The 12,206-nt window shown below is 42.6% G+C and overlaps 1 protein-coding gene across 1 annotated transcript in view; it reads right to left on the bottom strand.

Moving 5' to 3' along the window:
* Window positions 1-11,406, bottom strand: part of Jak2 (Janus kinase 2) — a 63,307-nt gene extending 51,901 nt beyond the window's left edge. The window contains exons 1-3 of the mRNA XM_038341287.1: window positions 11,188-11,406; window positions 10,784-10,866; window positions 2,051-2,301 (exon numbers count right to left, since the gene is read on the bottom strand). Coding sequence (XP_038197215.1) covers window positions 2,051-2,276 — 226 coding nt within the window. The 5' untranslated portion in view covers window positions 2,277-2,301; window positions 10,784-10,866; window positions 11,188-11,406. The remainder of the gene's footprint in view (window positions 1-2,050; window positions 2,302-10,783; window positions 10,867-11,187) is intronic.
* Between the last annotated feature and the right edge of the window lie 800 nt (window positions 11,407-12,206).

Here is a 12,206-nt window from a genome sequence, read left to right as displayed (position 1 = left end):
ATTTTTAAATTCCTAATATAACTTTCTTAGAGAGCTGAAGAGATGGCTCATGGGTAAAGATACTTCCTTCATAGTCACAGGACTTGAGTTCAAATTCCCAGAACTCATAGAAAAAGCTGGGGTGGCTGCCTGCTTGCTTATAACCCTAGCACTATGGGAGATGGAAATGGGAGGATAGGTGGGGTTTGCTGGACAACAATCTGGCTCCAGGCTCAGTGAAAATTGGGATTTCCTCTCCATTTAATGGCTACTATGACTAAACAGATAACCTCATTTATATTGTTAACTAAGTTAATAAACTACTGTTAATGCTACATAACATTAATACATACAAACAAATTAGTATTAGCATTTTATGATTATTAGATATTTAATTTACCTGTAACATTACAATCATATTACTATTACTTAAAAATAAAACATCAACTAGTCTTTTATTAAAAGAACATTTAATTAAAAAACCATAATGTTTCTTAAATAATCTTAGTAGTCTTGTAAAATTTATTATTTCTACAGTTTTGGACAGGCCATAAAAAGGTGAACTGTTTCAGTAGTCTAAGTAAGAATGGCTCCTATAGGCTCACAGATTTGAATGCTGAAGAGATGGAACACCTGAAATGTAACTACCATTCTATTTTATCTATAGCATTTAAAATTTTAGATACCAGTGAATAAGGATAAAATGTGTAGCAAAACCCATCAGTAAATAAACTTCAGTAATATAGTGCAACAGAGTGGCACTATTTGAAAGGATCAGGAGGTGTGGCCCTGTTGGAAAAGTATGTCACTGGGGGGTGGACTTCGAAATTTCAAAAAAACCCATGCCAGGCCCAGAGCTCTTGTTTCCTGCAGATCTGGATGTAGAATTCTCAGCTACTTCTCAAACTCCATGTCTGTCTGGGTGCTGCCATGCTCCCTCTTTGATATCTTGATGACAGTGGACTAAACCTCTGTTTTTGGGGTTTTTTTTTTTTTTTTTTTTTTTGGTTTTTCGAGACAGGGTTTCTCTGTAGCTTTAGAGCCTGTCCTGGAGCTAGCTCTTGTAGACCAGGCTGGTCTCAAACTCACAGAGATCTGCCTGCCTCTGCCTCCCGAGTGCTGGGACTAAAGGCGTGTGCCACCACCGCCCGGCTTGGACTAAACCTCTGAAACTATAAGCAAGCCCTAATTAAATGCTAATTAAAAGTTGCTGTGGTCATGGTGTCTCTTCACAGCAACAGAACACTGACTAAGATAAATGTTTTATTAAGTTTCAAGATAAAAATGATTTCAAGGCACACTGGAAAAAACAGAGAAGGGGAGGGGTATATATGGGATTGGTAGAGAACTTCAGGAGTTGAAAAGAAAATGACCTGATGCCTAAAGCTGTAAAATATTTAATCAATAATTATATCCAGAGATGGCTTAGCTATTAAGAGTATTGAATGCCCTTGAGAAGGACCTGGGTGGCAGTGTACAACCATCTGTACCACACCCTCTTCTGGCCTCCACAGGCTCTAGGCACACAAAGGGTACACAGACATACATGCAGGCAAAATACACACACACACACAAAATAAAAGTAAATAAATAAGAATTTTACCCAAATACATATGTCAACAAACTGATAGTCTACTTCCACACTTTGCTCAGGATGTACTTTCAGGATTTACATATGAAGCTGGAGATGACAACTCATATCTGTAATCCCAGATTTTAAGACTGAAACAACAGGTAGGTTCAAGGCCAGACTGGGCTATATAACAGTCAGTCCCAGACCAGCCTGGGCTACACAGCAAACCCTACATCACTTTAAAAAAAAAAAAAAAGAAAGAAAAAGAAAAAAAAGACTGACTTATGAAATATTTCATGACAAGATTCTTTAGTTACCTACTATGATCTCAAAACATTTGCAGGCACTCTATGGCAATCACTTTAAATTCTATAATGTTATTCTGTTATGCATAAGAACACACAGCTAGTAGCCATAATAAATTACAGATGTAAATTGTATTAGAGTAACAATTAAAAATTAACCTATAAATAAGAAAAGGTGATTTTTAATACCTACCACAAGCTTTAGAAGCAGCCACACAAATTTCTTCTGCAACATACTCTCCAGTTGGAAACTTCAGATAGTCTCCTTCAGCTTTCCCAAGAGAATGGTACAAATACACTTGAAGGACTGGATCTATGTGCGTCACAGAATTAGCACTTCCAGGAATATCACCATTCTGATGTACAGGGGATGTGGAGGTTGCCTCCATCTCTGTCACTGTAAGGCAAGCCATTCCCATCTAGAGTCTTTCTCAGAACATTGGCCTATTAGAGAAAACAATAGTTACCGCAAAATGTGATTTTAGTAAAGACAAAACAATACAGTTACCCCAAAAAGTGATATTAATAAAGACATCCCTCATACACAAAGAAGTCTTATTGACAGCCATGACTCTGTCAAAGTGATTAGCTGACTAAACACTGTATACTACTACACAGAAAGCACAGCACAATATACAGAGCTTCAAGTGGACAATTCTAAAATTCCAGCTGTAAACCTAACAGGGGATATAAATGTGTATCACTAACTAAACAACCATGAAACAGAGATGGCTCAGCCATAAAAAGAACTTACTGCTCTTCCAGAGGACCCAGTGTGATTCCCAGCACCCATGTCACAGGTGGCTCCCAATCCTCTGTAACTCTAGGACTCCAGCACCCTCCTCTGCCCTCTGCTGACATCAAGCATGCATGAGGTGCATGAATGCATACATACATATACATACATACACACACACACGCAGGCAAACACACACATAAAATAATCTTTTAAAAAAGCATTAGAATAAGTTACAGACAACAGAAAAGTTCACACATATAAACATTATTTACAATTACCCTGAGAATTGTTTTAGTGGAGGGGAAATTACATTTCAGGTGGGAATGATGAGCTTTATCAGAGACAGTCATATTTAAAACTGATTTTGAAAATGCATCAGATTTAGACACAGTCCAGGGAAGTGCACTGTGCTGAAGAGTGTACTACGAGCGCAACAACTCATCAGGCTAAATTAAAACAGTAAGAGGTTACACCCCAGTAGGATGGACAACTGCGGCAAGATTGCTAGCATTTCCTCTTCCTTTGAAAGAGAAGCGCAATTTTGTTGGGCATCACTGAGTGCCTAACAAAACACTACTTCCCTACTAACAGATAACTATGTAAATAAGTTTCAGAAAACAAGATTCAAGAAGTTACTGTCAGCATGATCTTTATTCTTTTTCCTCTTACCTTCTTTCTACCTGAATTTGTGCAAGAATTTTAGGAGAGTACTCACCTAAAAAATCATGAGGCAATCATGAAAGAAAGGCCAAGAGATAACATACTTGGACATGATTAGCAGCTGAATCAGTGTCAGGAACTGTCTACCTCCCACAAGACATCTAGTTGTTTACAAAGAATACAATGTTGGCTGATACAGCACAAGGTTAAGGAAAGAAGCAAATGCTACACCAAAGAATTTAAACTTTATACCACAGACAACAAATCAGAAAGATAAGTCACGAAGTTAGAAAGCTGCTGCTGCCGCAGTATAGGCAACCGGAGATCACAAATGCAAACAGCATGGGTAGATAATGATAGGCAGTATAAACACAAGACTTAGTGCTACCCAGCGACTAACTGAATGTGGAAGAAGCCAGGGAGTGAAAGAAGTGTGTGCAGAGTTCAAGCTTAGGAGATCTGTAAAACCACTAACATAAATAGGATGTTGCCCTTTGATACTGGAAGATGAAGAACTAAGTACTGTTTTATGCAATTTTATTTTTCATTGACATTGTAGTTAGACAATTATACCAGAATCTGCCTGGCAGCTAAAATATGAGATTGCCTGTTTGGACTCTTTCATGACTGGGGTTAAAAATGTGACAACTTTACCAATATATGTTATCATGGAAAATATTGGTTATAACAGCAAACAATAAACTAGTAGTGGTGGTGCATAGAGACAGAAGGACGGCCACACAGTGAGAGTATATTAGAAAAGAAAATAAGTGAAAGTAACCTGCAACAAAACTGTAAAGCATGTGCTATACACAAAGCACTGCTCTAAATACTACAGATAGAAGGAAAAAATAACTAAGAGAATAACACGCCTGGTCTACATGGGGATGGCAGAGACTCCCTCTCCCTCTGAACATGGACTATAATTTGGCCATAGCACACACCTTTAATGCCAGCATTTGGGAGGCAGAGGCAGGAAGATCTCTGCAAGTTTGAAGCCAGATTGATATATATTATATATCAAGTTCACGGACAGCAAGTAGTGAGACCCTGACTCAAAAAAAAGAGAAATAATTACAATTTGAAACATATTTCTATATACAACTATAAGGAAAAAATTAGAACTAGTCTTTAGTTATAAAAATGTACACCCAATGAAACTGTATAACCAAAACAAACAAACAAAAAACCCTAACTGGCAATTGTTAGATAAAAAGTCACAAGCTTTCTGAAGATTAACTGAGTAAATATGCAAAACCTCAAAAGAATTTAAATTTGTTCAAATTTATATGATTAAAAAATATTTTAGTAATTTGTTATGTAGTCTTTGTTAGTTCTACAAGTCAATCAAACACACCCAAAAGCAGTTCTATAAAGAAAGTTAACAGTAAGTGCTTACATAAAGGAAGATCTCAAACAAACCAACATTGCTCCTCAGGAATGAGGAAAAAAAAAAAACAATTTAAGCTCAAAGTTGGAAGGAAGGAAGGAAATAATTAAGAGCAAACAAAAACAAATGAAACAAACTTTAAAAACAATGGAAAAGATAACAAAGATAAGAGTTGATTTTTGAGCAGCTACAATGTCAATTAAAGCAGACTGTTAGAACCAAAGAGTGTGTCTGTCTGTGTTCACAGTGTCTGTGATCTTATGACTTCCTTCTGGATTCATTTCTTCCTGTTGAAATATATCTTTTAGTAGTTAGTCTCCATGTGTTTTTTTCAATGTCTTTGAAAAAAAATTCCCCTTACTCTGAAACACCTCTCTGCACACTCTGAAACACCTCTCTGCACGCTCTGTGTCGACTGCAGGTTGGGCAGTTGCGGTCCGCTGCCAACTGAGCCACCATGTCTTTCCACCGAGCAATTTAAGACTTGTGGTTCTGTTTAATGCAGCAAAGTTTGACAGTTTCTTGGTAATGGTGCTAGCTTATTTTTATATATCCTGCTAAAAAATTTTCAGTATGCTTTTAATCAAAAGCTTCAAGTCCCTACTTTCTATTCCAGGCAAATCTAAGCAACCAGGCATTCAAAAGCTACCATTTTGTCATTCTCTCTGATTTCTAGCAGCAGAGATCTTTGTTTACTATAGGAGCCTCTCGAGCCACTTCCGCATCTCTCCTCTCAGCTGTTCTTGCTTATGGTGACAGTTAGGACCATGGTTAGCACGGCAGGACTGTGGCAGGAGGGAGGAGAAAATGAGCAGGGGCCATACAGGCCACTGGGCTGTAGACCGCTTGGCTGTGACTGGTGACGGATACGGATGAGCTTGTTTCTGACATTGGTCAGGCTGTAACTCAGAGTGGGGCTACTTCAAATAAAAGTTCACTTTAAAACACTTTAAAGCCAGGTGTGGTGTCTCATGCTTGTGATCCTAGCACTTAAGAGGCGGAGGCAAGAAGATCACCATGAGTCTGAGGTCAGTTTAGGTTACCTGTTGAATTCCTGGCCAACTGGGGCTACAGAGGCAGACATCTCAAAAAAAAAAAAAAAAAAGTTTCCTGAAATCAAATGAACTGTTTTAAATTTTAACGTAACTATCTTTCTTGAAATGTAGTTTGCAAGTACATTTCACCATTCTCCACCTCACCTTAATCCTTAGCACACTTCAACACGCCCCACCACACACACACACACACACACACACACACACACTGTGGCGGGTGCCACTGCCCATGCCCTGCTGTGCCCTGCTGTGCTAGTTTTATCTGACAGCGCTGCTGTAGCATCTGTACACGTCAGCACCATGTAAACCACATCTCAGCATTGTTATTTAACCTTCTCGAATGGCTTTTGGGGATCAATTATTGTAGTCACAAACCCTAGAGAAACTAAAACACACACACACAAACACATACACACTGCACCTCCACTTCCAAAGTCACAACAAAGCACACAAACCTTCAAATAATCGAATTATGGAGAAAATGAGTAAATACTGGGGTGCAGTCACTCTGCAGGAAACAAACATTAACAACAGAATGGTAAGTTGTAGAAAACTGTAAGCTTTGAGATAACCACTTTAAATAAGCTGGACAAAACTGAATTAAGGCATATGTACATATATGAAACCAAAAAGAACACTAAAAGCAAGGCAAACTCAAAATACACTAGTGGGAGAAGATAGGTAGCTCTAAGTTACTAACTGCAAATTCTTTAGTTCTTAAAATGCATGTAGTTTCAAGTACTTAATTCTGAACTTGCATTTAAGTTATTTCTGATCTATATTTATAGGATTTCCTCCTCATATAAATGAAATGAACAATGTAGTCATGGTCTGGACCACGCTCATATATGTCACCCAGAACCCTTTAGAAATCATCATCTCTCCCAAAGTTCTCAGCCGCCCTCTCCAGCTGTCCTGCCCCTACCCAGCAGCCATCAATTCAGACTTCTCAGAGGTTTCTGGTTTTGTTTACTGATTTTTCTTTCATCACTAGACTGAAAGATTTTTGAAGGTGAGAAGCACAATGTTTCATTAATTATTTCATTCATGGTCCCTGGCACCAAAATTATGTCAAATAAATGAAAATTAAATAGGAGAGATTATGAATTTTAATTATGTATGTACATACACACATACATGTAAAAGCCTCCAATACAATCATTTTAGAATCTAATATCATCCAAATCACTCCTACATTATAGAATTCTAAAACACTTGACTTTTCAAACAAATGACAATGAGAAAATAACATAATAGATTGGCAAAAGTATGAAACTAGAAGCCAAGAGAACTAAAAATAACTTCTAATCCATTCTTATTGCAAACTAATTATGTTTGATAAGGGAATCTTACCATCCTCGTTTCAGTAATTAATAAATCTAAAATTCCTAAAAGCCTGTACTTTTCATTTAGTTAAGGTATAATCTAATACTAAATTCTTAGTTGAAGTGCAGCAGAAGTGACAAGGAAAGGATGATCATGACAATTAAAATAGAGAAAGCTTCTAGGTGTGTCATACACAGTTAAAGCGTGGACTAGACCTTTCCGTGGAAGAGTTTGAAGAGACACGGCTCAGAGTTAAAGAGCTTCCTGTTCTTCCAGTCAACCCAAGTTTGATTTCTACCTGCCCTGTCTGCTGCAGCTGTAGTCCAGCTTCAAGGGATCTGAGGCCCTCTTATGGCCTTCCAGGGCACCTACCTGTATACCTGTAGCGCGCACACACACACACACACACACACACACACAGTAAAGACTGAATAAAGGAAAATTTAACCAACAAAAAGCACATCATTATTCACAGGAACTGGAGTGTAAAAAAATATAGAAAGAATGTGTATAACATGGTCCTAGAACATACAGGTTTCAAATCGGAATTGAAAGCTTGTTAAATGATCAGCTTTTGATTTTTATGTCTCTAGCTGGCTAGAATCAGAGCACTTAAAAACACTATAGTAGAGATATAAAGAGCATTTAGTGTTTCTACACTAACTTGGCATATGTGTGTGTTGCAATCAGGAACACACACCATTTTTAATCCAACAAAATCCCTCTTCTGTTTCACAAGCAAAATAACACAAGAACAAAAATACTACTTTGAATCATAAAAATTAAATGGGTTACTTGCTCAAGAAAATAAATTTTAAGAGATAATTTAAAAAAGACAAACAGCTCTTTCAATAAGTTTTGCTCTAAACTAAATGAATGAAAAGAACAGCAATAACTCACGGAGAATGTGGTGTTATGCAATAATGTACATTGGGAATTTTTGTATTTTAGTTTACATGCCAAATTCGGCCAGTTACTCTTTTTGTAATAAACCTTTACTGGAACACAGCAGGCCAGTTATTTATGGACTGCCTAGGACTGCTTCTGCCATTACAAAGGCACCACTGTGGAGTGGCAAAAGAGGCAATCTTGCCAACACAGTTTAAATACTATCTGGTCTTTAACAGAAAAACTTTGCCAACCTAAATTGAATCAGTGATTCTGGAAATGTTGTGGTTCCAGGATCAAAATTACAGTCTCACCTGGAAACATGTAAAAAAAAGGCAAGAGTTCCACTCCACACCTACTGAGACAGAAACTCTGGAGACAGAGCCCAACAGTATATATTCCAATGTGTCCTGTATGTAATTAAGGAACATTTCTACAGTAACTGGGAAGAGATGAAGATCCACGTAAAATCTGTCTTGAAATCGAATAAAGACCTAATAAAGCCTCAAGGAGACCGTCAGAACGGACTTAGCCCAAAATGAGGAAAAATGTCACTGAACACTATGAAAGGAGATTCTTCTTAGGTAATACTGACAAGTCTCATCTACAACGAAACAGACCATACAAACATAAGGCGATTGTTCTATGTAGTTGTAGGAAAATACAGAGTGCTCAAAAACTGTCTTTTTGACCAACAAAGTATTATTAAAATGAGAAAAGTAGAGGCCTGGTTGCCACCATGGCAGCAGGGAGGCAATCAGAGATGTCGGCATCTCAGCATCTCCCCTCCATCCATTAGTCTATGATCTCCGGCAAGCCAAAGCCTAGTAATAAAGGTTTTAACACAAAAACCTTTGAGGGACACTCAAATTATAGCAGTAGTATAATAGTTTTCGTTTGGGACAAAAAGATTAATTAAAAACATAGTGGTAAGAGACCTATGCAAAATTTTTTAAAAAGCTATAAAACGAGTATAGTAACACGTACACAAGAGGAATAATTATAACGTGAGAAACTAGCAGAAGTCATACCGGCATTATGAGAAGTACTGTTAAGCCATTATGAACTGCTACTAGCTTTGAATCAAAAATTTTATCAGAAAAGCCTACTGGAATCAAGTGAAGAAGTTCCCAAACTATTTGGGGACTCATGAAAGACTGCAATTTCTTCATGAAGTTTTTAAGCCAAAGAAATAGTAATGTAGGCTCAAACAAGTTCGCATTAATAGTCTTAGGGCTTCGTGTTGCTTGGGGCACCGACATCTAAGCACTGCCACACTGCCGGTTCTTTTTCCACACTAACTGTCACACACTAAGTTGCTGCTGTTCACATAGTAAACTCTGAAATACAGCTCTACAAAGACACAGCATTGTAGGAATGGACGGGAGCTTCCGTACCCTGAAAATACCTGCTGCTCTAGGCACCTGGTTCGCAGTTCGGGAAACTGAGAACTAAAGGAAGGAGCCTAAAAAGGGAAAACAACGTTGTGGAGGAGGAGCGAAAGAAAATTCTTTGCAGTTATCCACAAGAGGGCAGCAAAATGGGGCTTAGGTGGCAAACCCTTCCATACATAGGCTGTAAATACATCAGATGTAGTTTCCCCTTACTGTAAGGAAGAATTGCCACTGGCAGACCACCAATGCACCATCCAGCTCCTTTACCTGCCTTTCAAAAAGTGGCCAAACCATTTACTACTGTGCGTATCGTATCAATCTTCACACCATCACCTAAGGAAGTAAACTGTCAGTAATACAGCTCTTAAAGGTACTGAACACACCATTATTCTAAAATAAGTCCACACATTCAGACCTAACTCGGAAGTCGGGGCTCTTTCCTACTTTGCCAGGAATGGAACCCAGCTTTCCAGAATAGCCTACTGGGGTGAAGTAGAGAAAAACATCACGTTTGCTTTCCATGGTCAAGGCACCTTCAAATCGCAAAGGAAATGACACGGAAAGAAACAAATCCAAGCCAGGTGGTGGTTCGCGGCTGCCCACCCCTTTCATCCCAGCACAGGGGAGGCAGAGACAGGCAGGTCTCCTGGGTTAAAATCAGCCTGGTCTACAGAACTAGTTCCACAACACTCCGTAAAAGCAAAAATAAAGCTAAGTGCTCATCTAGCCAACACATCCTGCAGCCTTCCTGCACAGGTAAATGCTTCGTAGAACTATTAAGTAGTACTCTCAAGATAGTAAGTCCTGGACACATCCAGTCTGCAGATGTAGCACAGCCGAGCACATTCACACACAACCAAATGATCCTGACACTTGGAATGGGTGGTAAACAGGTGAAGAACATGGAGAAACTGGACCAAGAATTGATGATTCATTTTCAAATCTGCTGGGAATTGTATCAGAATATTTGTAGTAAGCCAACAGCTCACTTATACAAACCTATTATGAAACCAAAAGCAACCTCCGACTCCCTTCTTCCCACTGTGTTTCCCTTCCCTCTGTGACACACTCAGTGGCTCCTATCCTTTCATTCAGAGAAAAGGAGTTTCCCCTGACAGATTAATAACCGGAAAGCAGACTGCGTAACATTCAAGCAACATAGCAAGCTGAGGCAGGTGAATACAGGAAGCATTCAATGTGGCAGCAGACACCCAAGCAAAATTATTTTCTCCGCAAAGCCACACTGTTAACCCAACAAGGAATGTTTCTTAAAGGATCCAAGAGACACAATAAATACCAATTACTCTCCCACGGCAACAGGAAAAGTTCGGCACTTCCATTTTCGGAGTAAGCAACAATTAACTCTGCTGTTCTACCTAAGCATCCAGCCGCCCCAGCAGGCACTGGCTCGCAGATCGCAGACACCCTTGTTTTTAACTGCAGCGACCACACAGCCCCGGGCTCGCACACCCACCGTCGCGGGAGGGAAAGGAAGGGCCTCTTCTTTTGGGGAGGAAAAACAGTTCACATCTTGTTCCCGCAGCCTGCTTCTGGAACCTAAAAACAGAAGCCGCAGTCACAACCTCAGAAACCCAAGGCAAATAGATGCTCTCCCTCACCCCACCCCCGAACTGTTTAGATGCCTAGAAAAATTTACAGGAGGATAAGGAAGGATAAGGATCGGGTTCTAGGACACAAGACGATGCATACATTTATCGGCAGCCAGACACTCCTTCCTAGGCTGCTTGGAAACCCGCTTTAAAGTTCCCTGCCAGTAACAGGGGCGAAGTGGGGAGCAGGAAGAGGGATCGCAGGGAGAACCGCTCCCCCCCCCCCCCCCCGCTTCCACCCCATTCAGTAGCCAGGGTCTGAACCCACCGGCGACACGGGTTGAGCCACACAGGAGCGCCCCGAAGCGCGCAGGGGCTACTCCTCCGCGACGCGTCGGGCGGGCCGAGGTCTAGGGAGCCCCCGGGCCGGGTGTAGGGGCGAGCGGCCGCCAGGCTGGGCCCTCGGGGGCCCTCCCGCGCGGGCTCGGCCCGCACTCACATCCCGCAGCGGCGGTCCCGACAGCCGCCAGCAACCCTCGCCCCGACGGGCGCCTCCGGAGCCGGGGCCGCGGCCGAGACGCCGAAGCCGCGCGAGCTCGCCCAGAGCCGGGGCCCGCCCAGCCCGTCAGCGCGGCGGGAGGCCGTCGGCGGCCGCGGCTGCCCCGTTTCTGCTCTGCCTCTGCTTCCTGCAGCCCACGCCACGCCCACCGCGCGCGGCCGCCGAGCCCGTCCCCGCCCTCCCGGGGCCGCACGCCCCCTCAGCTCGGCTCGCGACGCGGGCTCAGCCGTCCCTGTGCGGCGGGCTCCGTTGCCGGTGCTGCCTCGGGCGGGCGGCCTAGCGCTGCGGACCCGGGAGCCGGCGAGCCAGGGGGGGGGGGGGGCGGGGGGGGGCGGAGGATACGCCCCACTGCGCCTGCGCCACCCGCGGGGCCGCTCTTCCCGGCTGGGCCCGGGCGGAGGGTGGGGAGGGGGAGGGCCGAGGCTACGGGCTCCCGGGAAGCGGAGGAGCGCGTGGAGATTCCCGGGGCAGCCCCGGGCCTGAGCGCGAGAGGAGGAGGAGGAGCGGGATGGGTGCGGGTTGGTGCTGCCTTGGGCGAGCATGCGGCCTCCGCTCCGCAGGCCGAGGAGGCGGCTGGGAATGAGTCAGCCAGGCCGGGAAGGCCCCGGTGCACCCGGACTGATAGTGTAGGCGGCCGCTGCCTCCGCAGAGACTTTCCTCTCCGGATCTCGCCGCACCCTTTCTCCTTTCGCTTCCACGCGCCTGCAGCTCCCTGCCATAATCGCTTGGCCCAAGGGAACGCGCCACCCTACGCCGGACCCTTGAGACCCGAGCGCTTGACTTCGGGC

Source organism: Arvicola amphibius, chromosome 1 (assembly GCF_903992535.2).
Source record: "Arvicola amphibius chromosome 1, mArvAmp1.2, whole genome shotgun sequence".
Classification (NCBI taxonomy): Eukaryota; Metazoa; Chordata; class Mammalia; order Rodentia; family Cricetidae; genus Arvicola; species Arvicola amphibius.
Note: the sequence above shows the minus strand (reverse complement) of the source record. Positions and strands in the feature narration are given on the sequence as shown.